This window comes from Lygodium microphyllum, chromosome 25 (assembly GCF_053477565.2).
Source record: "Lygodium microphyllum isolate KBCC chromosome 25, Lygodium_microphyllum_v1.1.10, whole genome shotgun sequence".
NCBI classification, from domain to species: domain Eukaryota; kingdom Viridiplantae; phylum Streptophyta; class Polypodiopsida; order Schizaeales; family Lygodiaceae; genus Lygodium; species Lygodium microphyllum.
The window spans coordinates 64,212,983-64,232,232 of record NC_141159.1 but is presented as its reverse complement, the minus strand read 5'-3'; the positions used below and the strand labels follow the sequence as shown (position 1 = coordinate 64,232,232).

General features: G+C 42.0%; 1 protein-coding gene across 1 annotated transcript in view; it reads left to right on the top strand.

Annotated features, from left to right (window-relative positions):
* Positions 1-19,250, top strand: part of SDHAF2 (succinate dehydrogenase assembly factor) — a 53,963-nt gene that overhangs the window by 26,624 nt on the left and 8,089 nt on the right. Inside the window, exons 4-5 of the mRNA XM_087666342.1 lie at positions 10,411-10,503; positions 10,893-11,019. Coding sequence (XP_087522468.1) covers positions 10,411-10,503; positions 10,893-11,019 — 220 coding nt within the window. The remainder of the gene's footprint in view (positions 1-10,410; positions 10,504-10,892; positions 11,020-19,250) is intronic.

Genomic DNA, 19,250 nt, shown 5'->3' with positions numbered 1-19,250 from the left:
GGATATTGATGGTTGAGAGTGCCTTCATCTATCCAAGTGGCATCCTCTTGGGGATAATCTTTCCACTGGACAAGGCATTCTTTCAAGGTTCTAGATCTTAAATGTCTTTCCCTAACATCTAAGATCCTTTCTGGCTTTAGTTCAAGGACTCCTTGGCTAGGCATTACAATTTGTTGGTCATTAAGTACATGATTAGGATTGGGTATATATTTTTTTAATAGACTGATATGTAATACATTATGAACCTTTAGGTTCTCAGGGAGTTGCAATTTATAAGCATTGGGTCCTAGGCCACAAGCAAGAGATGACAAGGCATGACAAACATGACTGCTAACAGACCTTACGATCAGATAAGGGCAAATAATTTGTTTCTAATGAGTTTGCTCGTTTTTGTGCAGATCATGATATTCACCACGAGTTTGCCAATACAAATACCCCTCAGGAGAATGGCATCTTGGAGCGGAAGAATCGCAATGTGATCAAGATGGCCCATACATGATACCATGATGGAGCATCGAAACTTGGACTTAGCTTCTTGCATTCTCCTAGGGATAGAGAACTCTTTTTAGGGCGTACTCGAATGAAGACCATGTCTCCTTCTTTGAAGACTCTTTCTTGACGTTTCAAATCTGCATATGCCTTTTGTCTATCCTTGGCTGCTTGTATGTCTTGTCTTATTGACCTTATTTGATCATCCATGTCATCCAACATTTGTCTTGAAGCTTCAACTCTTAGGGTTGGATCAGAAAAGTTTAGGGGACTTCGACAATCATGACCATACAATGCCTGGAAAGGGGTCATTTGAATGCTCTGCTGGTAAGAAGCATTGTAGGCAAATTCAACTAACGGCAAGTATTGAATCCACCACTTCGGTTCTCGACAACAGTATGCCCTAAGCATATCCTCAATGATTTGATTCACTCGCTTTGTTTGTCCATCCGTTTGGGGATGGTAGGCGGTGCTAAAACAGAGTTGAGTCCCAATAGCTTCAAAGATAGCTCTCCAGAAGTGTGATGTGAAGAGAGAATCGCGATCGCTAATGATTCTTCTAGGTAACCCATGTAGTTTGAATATCTCCTTGATAAACAATCTTGCAATGTCGGAGGCTTTATAGTTTGTCTTTACTGGAATCAGGTGTGCAACCTTAGTAAGCATGTCAACTACAACCATAATGGAATTGTATCCTCCTTGGACTTGGGGTAAGCCCACAACAAAATCAGCCGACTGACGAGCTGGAGGGGGGAGGGGAATAGAAGGAGTTTACGAAGCTCCTTGGTGGAGCTTGTGGAGGGAGGGAGGGCATGCGTGTTGACACGCAGAAGGAGAAGATCCCCCTCCCTCCACTATTTAAACGAGGGGAGGGGAGGGGCCGGAGGACAGAGAAGGCTGGGGGGGGAGACCGTGAGGAGAATCGACACCTTGCTGAAGTTCGTATCGCTGTGAAGAAGGAGGGGACGGGACGCTGTTGATTGGCCGCCAGGGCAGCTGATACGAGCCGCCTCCAAATCCCCCCCCGGTCAGGTCGGACGACCATAACCACCCCCCCCCAAAGCTTCTGGAAGCTTGGAAGCTTCCAAAGGGGGGGGGCCTCTTTAAACCCCCTTCCTATACCTTACTACCCCCTTTGTTATTTTTTTTTTCCGGGGTTAAAATCCCTTAAGCCCCTTTCATTTTCCCTCCCCCGTGCTAAAACCCTTTCCCCTGGATTTCAAAAATTTTCACCCCCTCCTTGTACGTTATGAAGACCCTTTTAACCCCCATATCCAAAACCCTTTTCCATGGGTATTAGAACCCCCTCCGCCGGGATTTAAAAATCCCTTAAATCCCCTTTCACCCTCGTACTAAAGCCCTTTTCTTTCACTTGGAGTCACTTTTCCCCCCGAGCACAAAGGCCTTAAGGGTCTTATTACTTCTTTACCTGTGTATAATCCCTAAAAGACCTATCCCCTTGGCTTTGGAATCACTCTTCCTGTGGCCTCTTAAAACCACTTCTCCCGTGATTACCCCTTAAGCCTTTACCTTGGCATCAAAAACCTTTCACCCTCCCCCATGTGTAAGCCCCCATAAGCCCTTTTTCTCCAAGTTGACCTAAGGGCTCTTAGACCCTTACTTATAATCTTTACGGCTATTATTTTTCCTTAAAGCTCTCCTACACCTTGTGTCCTCTCCACACCTTGTTATTTCCGTTCGTGCGAGCCTACAAAGACCATTAAGCCTTCCCCATGGCTTCAATGGGTCTTAGTTGTAAAAGTTTCTAAAAATACCCTTTTCAATTCCCGAATTCAAGGAGGGAAACCTTCCAAAAACTACTTTGACGAACGGTGCAAGGAGCGACGGTGGAGTTCTAAGGAGAAGTTGTAAAGTTGCTTCCACGTTCGACGGACCACACTTGCGATGCCTCCTAAGAAAGTCCAAGGCGTAGCCGCGGGAGGGTCATCTCCCGGTATCCATGTGGATATCTCACCTCAAAGCCAGGTTGTCTTCTTGATGCTAATTCGGGTTTTAGTCAATCATGCAAAAAAAAATTATCAAGGAAATATATATATTTGTTCGAATTAATTCTAACGAAGGAGTTAGCTTATGAATGACAATGTATTCAAATTAGCTTCCCTCAAATTGCATCAAGCATTATAAAATAATAGGCAATACTATCCATTTACTATAGTATTATAGTCCTAAAATGAAGAAATTATATCTTGCTCCATTAGTCTTATTCTTTTCGCAACGGATCATGGCAAAATGGCTAAATTCATGAAAAGTTTCTTTCAATGCTCAAATTACTAGAGAGTTATCTTTGCTAGTTGCAAGGCAACTGTTGTTAATTGGCATGAGTTTATCTTAAAGAAAACGGAAGTTAAAAGTTAGAAATTAACAAGTATAAAAATTAGACATACGAAATCATTTGGAAAGAAAATGTAATGGGGAATTGCTGGATGATACTTTATTAACATTTTTTCCCCTGCAAATTGAGGACTTGGAACAAATAAAGTGTGTATTCACCAATTCCTTAGCTAGGTATTTAGGAGTATCGTCACTCTTTGTATCATCATGACATTATGCTATATGCCAAATTAAACTGTATTGATTGAGAAAGTAATCAAAGATAGTAAAACTATAACAAGACGAGTAAGATTACCTTCCTAAAGCTGACCAAACCAATCTTTCCAAAATATAACCGGACCAATCTAAACATAGAAACATTCATACCCTAAAACACTGGACTACTTACCTTACTGCAAGGATAATAAACTCATAAAGATAAGAAATTAGGGTCGTCCCTAAGGTTCTCAAATAAAGAAACCCTAGGCCTGACATACGTCAGATTAAGGAGTCTAAATAGATTATTCCATCATCTGACTTGCGCAACATATATGAAATCATTTTGTGATTGATTCACAAAAAGAAATGGAAAAACCCTTTTCAAAGACGACAGATCCTTACGCAAGTTATCTTGCAAAAAGACGTAGTTTTTGGATATCCTTCAAAATAAGAAAAGTTGTAAAATAGGAACTAGCATATCTAAGGTACCTTAGGGTAAACCAAACTAGGTATACCCTACATCCGAATATAAGGGATCTTGCCAAGTTACAAGACATCTTAAGAACGACTGCTGATACACTCAAAAAGGAAAGAACACTTCTTTAGCAGTTTGCCATACAACTGGGTTGGTTAATGGAAATGTTTGTGCTTGCTAGAGATTTTAGAGCTCTGTTTGATTTATGAATTACAAATTAAATAAGTATCTATACTTCAGGTTAAAAGCCTGAAGGGAGAGGCAGCTTCAGTTACCCCCGACTGCCTGCCTGACCCTAACCAAGGGGGTTGTTTTACCGTGCCGGGAACGTGGACCGAACCCGCCGCGAGAGGTCTCGCCGTTGAGTTCTACTTGGAGCAGGAGGACGCTTGGGTGCCGGGGGGGCTCTGGCCGTAAATCCCTCGCCTTCCGGGTCCTGCACAAGGGGCTAACGCGACTCGGATTGGATCCCGAAGCCCGTATACTAGTTGACGGGCGGAAGCTTGGAATAGTGATCCCTGGAGATTACTTGTTAGCCTCCGGGCAGATTATGGATAAGCCTACGGGCGGAACTTCTTGTAATTCAAAGATAGAATGATGAGATGTTGAAAGAACTTGCTTGATATTGTTTTTATATGTCACGTGATAAGATTACGTGAAGGAACCAGTGCTTAAACAAGATTAATTAAAGAAGCTGATTGTTATATGTCAAATTCATGTGTTAGATAATTACATAACTAAAACAAATTGAGGAAAGTGCGGAGGATGGACCATGGGTCCGTCCTACGGTTGGGTGGTCCCGGTTAGCCGGGAACTTTTCTCATAAATCTCGAAAGACAGCGGAATGATCATCATCATCAAAAAGAATAACGAGAACGATGACCTAGAGTTACGTCTTACCCGATTTACGTTGTTTTAGGGGAACGGAATGGGACTATGCCTTATGGCAGAGAGGTTGAGCTTTGCATCCCTCTCGTTTCCCATTCTCCTTGAACCAAGTGCAGCGTGAATCCGCTTCGGACCTGGCGTTTCTGCGTAAAGTAGTTCGCTCGGGTCTGACGCTAGTTGCTGTTAGCTAGTGACCCATTAGGAAAACCCTAATTCCGGTCGATCCTAAGTGGAAACGGCCAGGATACTTCCGCTACGTGGCAGACGCGGGAAGAACTAGATCGCAAAACCCGTAACATTCCATGGGAGTGTCGGGTGGAGCTTCTAGACATCCTTTCCGATGGACTGCTAAGACGTGTCCTGGATGATACTAGGGGACACGTTACACCATCCCAAGTTGATTTGGGGCAGCATTTGGCAAACCAAGGGTCAAATTGGAGAAGAAGTCCTGGGTGAATCAAGGGGCAAATGACCCAAAAGGCTTGCTAGTCATTTTTGACAGCAAGAGCAATTGGTTAGCAGGAGGAGATTGAAGAATCTCGAGTTGTACTCCTTCCAATTGAATGAAAGCTAAAGAAATACTGCTAGGGGTGCCAATTTTGGGGCCAACAGGGTGTCTATTGTCCAAGAATGTTATGGTAAAGTGTGTATTTCATTTTATGTGCATTTATTTATTGCTGTAATTAACTCTTAAATCAGGTTATCACCACCCATTCCAAGAAGGAAGGCTGGTTTCACTTGGAGCATGATGAGCAGCTCAGAGATATAGGTGCCAGTGGATTCGGCTCCACGAAGGCTTTTACAGTAGGTTCGGGGGGAGGGAAGAAGAAGAAGCCCAAGGCTATGAAATAGGAGGACAAGAAGGATGATTCAAAGGATTCCAAGAAGCAGCCTAAGTGCCCCATCGTGATAGGGGCACTCGTTTGGAGAAGTATTGGCAGAAGTACCTCCATTTGAAGCCAAAGGGGGAGGGGGGGGTTGAGGATTCAAAGGCTACACACACTACCACTGAGTGTGTCTTTGTATTCTTGTTTAAGATGGATGATATAGCTATTGCATCTTCTTGTGAGGAGAAGCCTTGACTTGTGGATAGTGAGGCCTCCTCCCACACGACTTATTGCCAAGATTAGCTTTAGGACATGAGATCTAGAGGGGGATTTGCCATTGGTGACAACTCTTCTATCCGTGTATGAGGAGCGAGGACCATTCTCCTATTGTTGGATTGGCATATTTCTTTGGCCAAAGTCCTTTCTGTACCAGATTTGGAATTTAATCTCTTGTCTATTTATAGTCTTACATAGTTAGACACAAGTCATTTTCACCCAGGATGCAGTCACTATGGAGCATGCATCTACCAAAGTTGCTCTTTGGACAAATACACAAGAGGGTGGACTTTACCTACTCATGGTCCTTGGTGCGTAGTTTTCATAGGAGCTTGGACTGCTTTGGCATGCTCGTTATAGGTATTTAAATGGACTTCTCAGAAGAAGATGGTGGAGTGACTTTCAGATTGCCCTCTTGTTCACACTCTATGTCCCGGTTGCTTGAGAGGTAGGTAACATAGGCAGTTTCATCCACTGGTTGCTACTCGGATGGCTTCAACATCCGCTTGAGTTTGGTTCACACCAACCTTTGTGGACCTATGGGCATGACCTCCCTTGGGAAGGCTAAGTATCCCATTCTAATTGTTGATGACTTTAGCTAATTGTGTGGCCCTACTTTTTGGAGTATAAGAGCAAGACATACTCCCACTTTTGCAAGTGGAAGGTGTTTGCGAAGACACAAATCACTTTCAAAGTTCACTGTGTATGAGTAGACCACGGCGGCCAGTTTGGTTCTAATATATTTTCTCAGTTTTGCAGGGATGAGTACTTCCATTTGAACACACCATTCAAGAATGGTTTGGTGGAGCATGCCAATCGGACCATGCTTGAAATGGCCTGATCGATGTTGGAGCATAGGAGTCTCCCCCATTCTCTTTGGGGTGAGGCTGTGGCTATCACGGTACACATCTGCTAGAGGTCCCCTACTTCGGTATTGAAGGATATGACTCCCTATGAGGCTTTCTTTGAGAAGAAGCATTCCATATCCCATTTTCGCATCTATGTGGACAAGAAGAAAGGAGGGAGCAAAGTTGAGACCCCAAGTTGAAGAAGTTTATCTTCGTGGGCTATAGCATGACCACAAAGGGCTATCGGCTCTACAACCAGAAGACTCAATCAAGGTGAGTAGGTATGTGATCTTTGATGAGGGTGTGGCCTCGAAAGCTATGATTGATGGTTCTTTTGTTGTAGGTGATTCTCAGTTATTGATTGACCCCAACCCCCAAAAAACAACTCCTGACGCCTATGGGCCATCAAAAGAAAAAAAAAACACACACACACACACACAACCCATCAGCCCCTCCCCTTCCTTCCCAATTACCCATTAGCACACGTTCTTCGTCTGCAATACCTTTTTCTCCTACCCCATCCCCTTGTCCTTCAACCCTTCGACCCTTGACAACTTCTTTATCTTCTACCTTGTCTTCATGTGTTTCTACCCCTTCCCCATCTCCTCAATTTTCTTTTGGGGGGATTGAGTTGTAAGAGGGGGAGCATTCTTCATCAGATGAGGAGGATTTACCTTCCCTTAATGAAGGGGAGTCCCTTCCACAGAGAGATACATTACAAGTATTGCAGGCCTCTTGGTCTCCTTTGCAATAGGTTGAGTCTATCACCATCCCTAGGTGGTACTAGCAGCTCAAACAAGAGTTAGGGATTACTCAGTTTCGTGAGACGTCTCTAGGACCATGCAGATTAGCCCAAATTTAGGCTTAGCAAGATAGTTTACTTTGCATGAACTATGCCCTTATGTGATAGATTTTTTAGGACTATGAGCCTATTGTAGTTGATGAGGCTCTTGCACAGGAGGTTTGGCGCAATGCTATGTAGGCTTAGCTCGATTCTATTGAGCGGAACTAGAATTGAAAACTGGTTTCTTGTCCAAAGAAGAGGAAGGCAATTGGTGTTAAATGGGTCGATAAGACCAGGTATCTTGCAAATGGATCCTTGGATAAGCGTAAGGCAATGCTTGTTGCCAAGGGATTTTCTTAGTAGGTTGGCTTGGATTACTTTTGAGACCTTTGCACCTACAGCTCGGATGTCCACTCTTTGAGCTATCTTGGCTCTAGTTGCTCATCATCATTGGCCGGTTTATCAAATGTACATGAAGGCGTCTTGGAGGAGGAGATTTATGTTCCATAGCCTTCTGGTTTTCTTGTGCAAGGGAAGAAGGACCATATTTATAGATTGCGAAAGGTCCTTTATGGCCTAAAGGAAGCTCCTTGAGCTTGATACTAGAGGATTGATCACTTCTTCTTATAGAGTGGCTTCCATCATTTGGATCATGAATCCAACCTTTATTACAAGGTTGAGGGTGTTAGGTGTGTTTGGTCCTTTTTTATGTTGATGACCTTATTATCACAGTGAGTGACTCTTAGAAGGTTGATCGAACTTGGGAGATTTTCTGACAAGAGTACAACATGACATCTTGGGACACTTCTTCCTTGGTTTGGAGATTTATCTGATGGCACAAGGCATCTTCATTTCCCAGCAAAGGTGTATCTTCGAGTTACTTTTGGAGTTTGGCATGGCTATGTGCCACTGGCCTATTTCTTGCCCCATGGACCCCAAGCCAAGTTATTGGCAGCCGGTGATCCCCTTCTAGATGTTAACTGATACAATTTCCTTGTTAGCTTATTAATTTGGCTTATTCATACTTGGCCGGATATTTCCTTTGTAATGGCATTGCTGTCTTCTTTCATGATTACTCCTACTCAACCTCACTGACAAGCTGCTTTGCACGTTTTGTGCTATTTACATGGGATCATGTACGGAGAGGGGGCCACTCTTTGATGGATGGAGTGACTTTGATTGGGTAGGCAATATGGATTTGAGAGAGGGGTCCACTATAGGTTTTGCTTTCTCCCTTGGATTAGGAGCTACCTTGTGGAGGAGTAAGGAGCGTACAGTGGCACTTTCTTCTACCGAGGTAAAGTACCATGCCCTTAGTTCAATTGCTATGGAGGTAGTGTGGCTTTGTTGTATGTTGGTGGAGATTGGCTTTTCCTAGAGTGGACCCACTCAACTATGCATGAACAACTAGAGTGCCCTAGCTTTGACTAAGAACCTTGTGTTTCATGTTCGCATGAAGCACATCGAGGTTCAATACCATTATGTTCGAGAGCAGATTGTGGATTCCGAGTGATTGGTAGGCTATTGTCCCATGGAGGACAAGATAGCAGATCTCTTCGCAAAGCCTTTACCCAAGGCTTCCATGCTTCATCACATAAGGTTGTTGGGTTCTCAAACACTCCCAGGATTTGAGAGGGCGTGTTAGTCCTGCCTATTTTAGGGTTTATTAGTCTGGTTGTGAGCTCCTGTTAGAGTCTGAGGGAGATAGTGGAGCTATGATAGTTTAGTGTGCATTCCCTGTGTGTTCCTCAGGTTTTTCAGTCATTTTGCTGCCCCTTGTCACACTACGACTGCCCAGACTGCTACATCAGCATTCGTACTGTCACATTAGCATCTGGATTGCCACGTCATCATTTCTGCAGTATTGTTGTGCAGTCGGACCGCATTTACTGCAGTCATCAGATTTTGTGGTGGCAGCTTGGCAGGTTGGCCCATTTTTGGCCCCAGATGCAGGTCGTCCAGTTTGGGGGGATTTTCAGCTATTTATATCCCCTGCCCACTTGGCAGATTCATTCATTCTTCTGCAGGATTTTGGAGCACACTTCGTCTCTGACATTCCCCTCTGTCTCCGGCGCTGCTGTGATTCTTAGCCTGATCTGGTGCCCTCACTGATACCTCAGGCTGTGTGCAGGGACTGATCAGTCCACACTATTGTATTCAGCATCCGTCTTCAGTCAGTGCAGATTTCTGTCTCTTCCTTTTCCTACTGTCTCTCTCTTCCTTTCTCCATGTGTTCATTTTGCGCACTCTCATAGGTCCTCCCAAATTAGGGTTTGGCTTATGGGACATTGACACTCTCTAGGACTATGCATTGCATATGAAACTTCAATTATTTGAGTTTTGGGTCTGTAATAAAGAGCTGATCAGTTTACAATTCATTTTTAACTCAACAACATGGCCATGATTGTGGGCACAATTGGAAAATGGGCAGCTTGGCAAACTACTATTGCATGTCTTTAACTGAGCTTAAGGAGATACCTCCAAGGGTGAATCTCCATGAGACATGAAGCAAAAGAATCTTTGGGATGACATGCATGATTGTGCTTAGATTGGGAGACATCAGGTGGAACTCAAGAATTGAGAGAAGATAGAATTTATGCAAAGAAGAGGGCATTTGAATGTAGAGATGATCCTGATTTCTCTCGCTATAGTACAATGAATTACAATTTTGGTGGGAATGTCATGAAAAAAAATCATAGTAGTCCCACCACTAACACCAATGACCTTAACGATAGATACGAGAAAACTTGTGGAGGATAAACTAGTGCAAATGGTCAATGACATAGAGTGACTAAATGATGTTGAAGCTATCAACTATAAAATAGGTTGTGCCACTGCAGGACTTACATTCCCTCTTCTCAAGACGACCACTACTTCTGAATTAGTCTTGTGCCACTTGCTTCATCAGACTTCTTATTATGATTTCTTTCAATCTTGTTTTCTATGAACGCCCCATAATAATTCCGAGTCTTGTCCCCCAGATTTGAATATCAAGTCATGAGACCCATTCTATTGCTATGCTCAGTTGATAATCTGATAGGCTTTGCATGTGTTTGCATTTTTATTTTTTGGAAGACTTTGAAATTTCTGTTTCTTGACCTTATGTTTTACTCATGAAGTCCAGTTAATAAAATGTAGAGTTGATACTTTATAGGAGTCTCTTTTCTGCATTGACTGAAAATTTTGTAGCCATTTTTGTTGATCATGTGGAGATTTCGAGTAGTTAATAGTGTGAACTTGCTCAAGCTGAACTTCTAAGTGTCTTGTAAACAGACAAATCTTCCCTTGCAATTTTAGCACCAGTACTGAAGGTCCCTCTGGAGAAATCAAAGAGACCACCTCTGAAAGGCGTCATATACTAAACAGGTGAGATGCTTCCACATTGAGCCTTTACCATATTGCAATATTTGAAGGGAAACAAGCTATTTACATTTTATAGAAGTGTGTGCATGTGCTGGCATACATGTACCAATCTGAGAAGCTTACATCAACAAGAATCCAATTGAACTTCTTATGATTATATAGTGTTCACTCTACAAGCTTTGCAAAGAGATGGAATTTGTTGCAGCTACAATAGGAAGCTGGATGAGAGACCAAGAAGTGTTGCATACATTAAAGTCTTTGTCAAAAAACCCTCTATTTTTTGCAAAAGTAATGTAGTTTAATTACACATCCTGATTGCGTGGGTAAGAATGTAAATTTCATCCGTGCCAAGCTCTATTGCAACTTGTTGTAATGATATCCTCTTTTTGCAGGTTGTTGTACAGGAGCAGACAGCGAGGGTACCTCGAACTTGATTTACTTCTAGGAAAATGGGCAGAGGAAAACATAGAAAAGCTTGATGAGAAGCAGCTGAGTTCATTGATTGAGATGCTTGATTTGGTGAGGCAAATATTAGATGCTTGGATCTCGATTCACTTGTTTCTTTCTTCAGATGTGAAATGATTTATATTAATAGATAAAAATTTCTAGTTACATTAGTTGGATAATGGCTGACTTAAAAGGGAGTCCAGTCTGGCCAAATCCTCTTTTTCTGTTCTGCTACCGTACTAGCAACCCACCAATAATTCCAAGCTATGGAATTAATTTTTCTCCAGCTCACCTCATTGCTTGTCCCTTGGAAATGGAGCATGTTTCTTGCTTCTCAAATTTCCTACAGGATAAGCATTCTGAGGAGATTAACCATTAAGAGTTTGAGTTTGCCTCTTGACCTACTCTCTCCAAGAATACATAGCAACATACTACATTCATCAAGATCCCTCAGTCTTAGATGAGGCAATATTACTTCGAGACTTTCAAGGCAAAAAATCCATTCCTAAACAGATGTTTTAAGATCTCTACTTCATGACAGCAACAGTTCCCAATGGTCACACCTCTTTTCTCCAATGTGTCTGCTGCTAAAAAGGAAATTATGATGACCTTCCAACCCAAGAGTATATCTTTTGATGGTAGCTTCGCGCTTTAAAGCCCTTAAGAATGCCATTAAGTTTTTCTTTAGTCGGTGCAATCTCCCAGCTCCTTCTCACTCTGTCTACAATTTGCTGCAATTTCTTAATTCTTTTTGTACAAAGCATCTTCCTTTTATTTTCCTTTCCTTGCCCAACTTGAGTGCAGGATATCCCTTGCACATTCCCAAAGCATTTTGACCTGCAGAAGCAAGTAGCCTGCCTGCAATAAAATCCCACGTGAGTCTACACACCTTTGTTAGATTGGAACCATGAGCTCCTACATGACTGGATGTAACATTGCCTTTTGGACTTACCCAGTGATTTAATTGGCAGACTCCCCTTTTGATGAGGGATGCTGCTCTTCTTCCACTTCTCCCAAGTGTTTCAGCCCAAGATGGTTTAAATTCCTATCCCATGCTCAGAAGACATTGTCATCTTCACAAAACTGATGCTTCCCTTTCTCCAGCTCCATCTTTGCGAGAATTCTCTTCCAATATGAGATGATGCTGCATATGATGCCATAAACTTTAACTTTGAAAATCACTTGGAATGTGAAAACATCTGTTTTATCTGAACACCAATTATTGCATAACTTCATGTTCTTCTTGCACATAGTTTCTTCCATTATAATTCCCGATAAGGTTTGTTGTTACCAAGCTCCTTTCAACAGGTTAGCTCTGAGCACCTCTCTCTCCTTTTCCACCTTTGTTGACCATGGCTTTAGACATGATATTTATCTTAGTCTTTGTATTACCCTTAGTCTCTTGACTTTAATCTATTTAGCCTTTGATGTAAATGGAATTAAAAGATCATGTGATTTATGGTTATAGGTAGTTCTTGATTAGGTGTGGCTTGAAAGGGCATTCTCATTGGCTTTGTTGCTGATCATGCTATGGATGATGATGGGATCTTGATAATGAAAGCATGTGTTGACAGTTTGCGCCATATTTTGGTCTCATCTCTGTGCTCTATTGCAGCAGTATTCTTTGTTCTTTGTCTTCATAATGGTGTCATAAAAGCCATGGTATTCTCTCATGGTTCTATGGTGTTATTTCTAAGTTTTTGCTTGTTTCCTGAAGCAGTAAGATTGCTTTCTGCAATGCTTGTTACGTTATGCTGTATTTCCTCATACAACAATGCAGTCTTGTTATTCATTCTACATAGACTTAGGGTTGTGACACTTTGGCGATCCTGCCATTCCTGCCCTGAACCTTTGGTTTAAAACTCAATTAAAAACGACTTTGTTTATGGGGAGAAATCTGAATTTTGCAGGATGATGCAGTTCAAAGGGTTAATTTTGCATTTCTGTTTGTATGCCGGAGAATTATCCCACTCTGTCAAATGTCATCTTGACAAGAAGTAAATCCAGAGAATTGTGAGAGTTGTGGTGGAATGAAGGAGAAGAAGCAAGAGAATCTTCATTCCTGGACAAGGACAATTTGCCCACAGAGAGTTTTCAAAATGCATTATCACCTCGAGATTTCAGAATGCATTATCCTCCTTACAGGAATGGTGGAGAAGAGGAAGGGGTATCTTTTGCCTATTTTATAGACAACTTGGTGCAATGAAAGGAATGCAATGTTGGATTGGTTTTATGGGTAGCCTAAAGAACAATGTTTGCTTTGAGAATTTTGGTTTTGTTGTTCGATAATTTTGAATGAGGAAGGTTCTTGGTTGTCTAGCCCTGTTAGCAGTTATTCCTGTAGTAGTAGTTCTTTGCTTTCCAAAGCTAGTGCATCCTTTTGTTATAAGAAGACAAAGAAATGGTGGCTCATGCCTATAGAAAATAACTTGGAGGAGCAGAGGTGGAAAATTGAAGATGGCGTCTTGCGACCATGAAGATGATGAAGATGTAGAAGGAAGATCTGAAAAGAAGAAAAGAAGGGTGCAGAGAAGTAATTTGCATCCATTATGTCTCATGATGCTATTATTGGCTATAAGAGTAATATTCCTTTTGGAGCTGATGGTGCTACCTCCCAATTGTTGATACCGTAGCTCACTACATGGTGGAAAGAACATATGCAATGCTAAGTGGGCAACTTGAAAAGGAGATAAGAATAAAGATCATAAGTACATCTACAGCTTTCGTTTCATTTGAGCATGTAACACACACTTCTCAATTCCCTCCCATCCCACCCTCTTCTACATCACGCCTTGATCACCTCTCATCATCTTTGCAAAACCTTGGATTACACTCCATATCTACATCACACACACCAGGGGTTAGATCTTCCATCTCCGCTCCTAGCACTTTCTCATTCTCTACTTCTTTGCACCTTGGTACTTCATTAGGGGGAATGTCACTCTTTAACACAATGCCTCTCACCTTTCCGCATATGAGCACACCCACAGCACTTGGGACGACTGTGATGGGCATCCCCCTCACTACCCCCAGATTCACATCTCACATGACTGCTTAGATACAAGGGTTTCCATCCTTAGCTACACAGGGATTTCCATCTTTTGCTCCACGTGTTCCCATCCCACCTTCTTGGGCTACTCATGCGGCTACCATGCCCATGCCTAGTCATCCTATCCCTACCTATGGATCCACCTTGCACACTCACTGTATGCTTGGTAGGCACTCTGAGGCCCATTCCCAAGTGTACTCTACTTCCTATTCTACCCACTTTATACTTTCTCCTATTTATCCATCACCTAGCACTACCGCTCGTGTTTCAATGGCAAAAAATGTCTTCACGGATAAGACTCGTTTTAACAGGTTGAATTTTATCACTTGGTCAAATTTCATGTAACAAGTGCTTGAGTCTCAGGGGTCTTTGGGGCCTCGTCGTTGGTCTAGAGCCTATGTTGGACCCTCGAGTAGCTCACCTTAACTGCATCCATCAATGGAGAGCCCGCAATGCTACAACCAACATTGAGTTGATGTAGGGATTGCTTCCTGAGTTTCACTCTCAGTTACAGCACTTCTCGCTCACGTCAGAGCGTTGGAGTTACCTTCTCGACCGCTATTCGGCTGTGAAGATTGTTTACTTGGTAAGATGCGGTGATTTTTCTCTTCTAAGGATTCTCATGTTCATTCTGTTGAGAAATAACAAAGGATGTATGATCCAGGAAGAGATGTCTTGAATCCCATATGCATAGTGAGGAGAGTGGAGAAGGTGAAAAGCTATAAAGACATGTACTTGGTTCACTTTTCAAGGCAATGCTATTTTGTACCTTGTACTTCATTCTGTGTCTTTGTCATGGTCAGCTCAAGTTTGTGTTTATGAGTCCAAGTCTACATCTTGGAACCTAATTCACTTGAGCAATAGTTTGTCCTCTTGTCTATGTCACTATGAGTCTTGTTATCAACTTCCGTTCTCCATAGTCAGTGCTATGCTCTAGATCCGTGTTTTGTAACATGGTATCAGAGCCCAGTTGGGCATGGCAGAGCTCATACTCTGACTCTTTAGTCTTCCTTTACCTCTGGTGATCTCTAACGAACTCACATTCAGCTCATGTCTCCAGTTTCTACTTCAAATCTCAGCTGGACCTTGTGGCAGCCATAGCCAGACTGCACCTACCCACCTTGGAGCTTCTAGATCTCTTTCCACAAGCCATATCTTCTAGTGATTCCTTTTGGAGATATCTTCCTCTGCTCAAGACGCTTCCTCTTGGCACCTCAATCGATGAGATTGTTGCTCTATAGCTCTAGCATTGTAGAAATTGGAACTCGCTGCCCTGTTCGCGCCTACGTGCTGTTGCATAGCTCCCGCCACTCATGCGTGCCACGATCCAGCTTGTAGCTATAGGGCATTTGAAGCCCATTGTATGAGCTATCTCATCACCATAGGGTTCTTCAAAAGATGCACTACAACTCTTGCTACAAGTGAAAAACCAGTCGGCCTGTTTAGCCCTAATAGCAGACATAGTATTTTGAGCTTCAAGCCCACAAACTCACTTCATTTTCTCTCTTTTGACACTCAAACCAACCTATTGCCACTTTGATTCACTGACTTACTCGGTGATAAACATCAAGGAGAAGACATTTGTGGAGTGTTTGGAAGACTTGGAATATTTAATCAAATATTATCATCAAGCTCCTCTTCCATCTCACTCTTCTCGCTCCATTGGAAGGTTTTGCCACTCTGATTTGAGCTCCCAACTTAGTTTCCAGCAAGGACTCAAGTTGAAGGAAAAGACAAGCATCGAATAATCACCATCAAAGAAGGAAGAAGAGTCAAGCTTAAAGACTAGACATAGTATCTCTCGGTACTACAGAGTGTGCATTCACATTACCTTGCACTAGTGTCTCTTGACACATCGAAATACAACTCTTTTGCTGAATAATTGAAGTTTATCAACATGGCAGAACTTGAGCAAATAGCAAAGTTTAATGGAGAAGGTTTCCATGTCTAGGAAGGAAAAGACCATGTACCACCTCATGAGGAAAGATCTCTAGGATCTCTTTGAAAAAGATGAAGGTGATACAGATGATAGGGAAGAAGATTTAGAAAGTGGGATCCTTGCAGTAACTTGATAAAAAACCAAAGAATGGAAGAGGATGAATAACAAGGCACTAGGTATCATTGCGTGGGGACTAAGTGATGATGTGTTACATCATATCTTTGGCATTAGAGATGTTAGGACCACTTGGAAGGAACTTAATAAGATGTTTGGTACCCAAACAAAGAACTCGAAGGTAAAATTACTTATGCAGTTTTATAAGTTGGATGTAAAAGACAGTTCATCTATGACTATACACATCAATAAGTTCAAGAGCCTTAAAACTCAGTTAGCAACTCTTAAAAAGAACATTGATGAGGATGAGGCAATAGCAGTGCTACTTGCCAGTGTTAATCATGAACTGTATGAGAATCTTGCCTCAACACTAAGTAATGTTCCCAATCTCTCTCTCAAAGACATTGAGCACTCATTGCTTGATGGAGAAAGCAAATTTAAAAGCAAAGATGTAAAAGAGACCAGCTCAAGGGAAAATCTCCTATACACCAAAGGAGCTACTGGACCCAAAAAAAGAGGTCGAGAATTCAACACCGACAACAAAAGTCCGATGACATGTCATTATTGTGGTAAAAGTGGCCATATTGCCAGTGAATGTTTTCACAAGAAAATACCATAGCAGATGCAGAATGACCACCATCAAAGTCAATTCATGAATGAAGAAGAAGAAGAAGAAGATGCTTCCACTACCATCAACAATTCGGACAGATTGTTCTAAGGAATTTGTTCCCATAGTGGATTTGCTTTGTAAAAACCCTTGCCAAAGATGTAAAGTCTCAAACTTTAACTTGACTAGGCTGCCTATGAGCTAGTCTCTCGGGCCATGTTATCATGTAGGGGGAGCAAAAGCCAGCAAGTGTAGGGACTCATCATTTGAGGGGGGGTGTTGAGAAATAACAAATGATGTATGCTCCAGGAAGAGATGTCCTGAATCCCATATGCACAGTGAGGAGAGTGGAGAAGGTGAAAAGCTATAAAGACATGTACTTAGTTTACTTTTCAAGACAATGCTATTTTATACTTTGTACTTCATTCTGTGTCTCTATCATGGTGAGCTCAAGATTGTGTTTATGAGTCCAAGCCTACATCTTGGAACCTAATTCACTTGAGCAATAGTTTGTCCTCTTGTCTATGTCACCATGAGTCTTGTTATGGACTTCCGTCCTTCATAGTCAGTGCTATGTTCTAGATCCGTGTTTTGTAACACATTCCCCATCTATTTTGAATCTCCTTGATAATGATATTTGTGGTCCTATACAGACCAAATCTCTCGGTGTATTCCTCTATTTTGTCACGTTTATTGATGACACATCCTAGGTATATGGTCTGAAGTCCAAGTCTAAAGTCTTTTCTTGCTTCAAGACTCTTATTGTTATGATGGAGAACCAAAGTGGCTTTCGTATTCGGACCCTTTGCACCGATAGGAGGGATGAATATTTTTCTTAACAGTTTTCAAAGTATCTTGCATCTTGAGCTATTCGCCATTAGTGCACCATCCGTTATTCTCCACAACAAAATGGAGTAGTGGAACAAAAGAATAGATCACTTATGGAAATGGCAAGATGCATGATGAAGAGTAAGAATTTACCAAATTCTTTTTGGTTTGATGCAATTCTATGTGCTTCTTATGTTTAGAACAGGTGTTCTGTAAAGCTCACTCCTAATGAGGTAAGTATGGCATGATTCATTTTGGTCGCCTTCAACATTGTATTCCGTCGTAGTCATTAATACACCACTTTTTACTTGTGATCGAGTATTGTTGTGCATCAATTAATTCTTTCATTCTCATTCATTCTTTATTAATCACACAATTTCTTTCACACTTGGGTCAACACAATCAATGGGTGGTAGTTGGAAGTATCAATAGTTGGGAGTTTGCGTAGATTGAAATCTAATAGTTACATCCATAGGAGTAGAGATGGGATGGAATATAGTCATCTCAAAGGCAGTCAAGAACTCTTGCACATACCACTATTAAGAGAGAAAGATCCCCCTTGTTTGCCATATCTCATGACCTAGAAAGAAATGTAGAAGACCATGTTGGTCATTTGAACCTTTTGGTTCAAGGCATCTTTGTCTAGTGCACTATCTATATGTCATCCCTCGTAATTGTGAGGCCATCCATACATAGCACAAGCATCACATGCATACCAGCCGATGTGTGGATGTACAAATTTGGATCGGGGATTGGACTTCGACCTCTGATATCCCAACCTTTCCAAAAGAAAGATGTCAATATTCTTGTTTCATGCTTGAGGCATCTACTTAAGGCCATAGCCTTCTTCAACCACCATTTGAGCTAGAGAATCGAGGAGGCTACTCCACATAGGTTTTCTCCTTTGAATCCCCATTCAAGAATACAAACTTGATATCCAAATTGTATATGAACCATCTCCTATGGTTGACAATGGCAAGCATTGTTTGAATCATGGCCATACATGCAGAAGGAAAAAAAGTAAAACAAAAGTATACACCTAGCTTTTGAACCAATCCTTGGCCACCAAGGGGGCCTTGTGTTTGCCCAAAATGCCATCATTGTGATATTTGGTCTTAAAGACCCACTACACTCAAATCACCTTAACGGGGCTAGGCACCGACTCCCATGTGCCATTCCATTTCTAGTCTCCAATTCCTATTCCATGGCCCTATGCCAGTGACCATGGTGTAATCTCCTCCAATGGATGTGGATTCCCTATCTACCATGGCAGGGGTCATCAACTCGTAATTGGTGCATAACAACTCTCTTGTGTGTACCTAATTATGATGAGAATGTTGTGGCCCTTCCTGTGACTCCTTTTGGGGGATGCCCTTGATGTGTGTATTATAGAGAGTCGGATGAACCTATTAGGAGAAGGTCAATACTTCCCTTGCTCATCAGTCTTTGACATGCAGCCATTAGTTGGGAACCTGTTAGTGTGACAATCTCCTTCTCAAAAGCTTCAGTCTTTGATGGCTCCACTTGTACTAGATGTGGCAACCACCTATTGCTTGGAACAAATTGAATGTCTTTGTTGGTCTAAACATATTGGGACTCCGAAGCATAAATATGATGCTCCCATTGATTGGGAATTATAGCCCACAAACACCATTCTAATGGACTTCAGATCCATCTTACATCATGTTCCCTCCTCACAATGCGGACATGTAGGGCCTTGAAATAAGATACATAACGTTTTGTACCAAAGTATACCTCAAATGGTG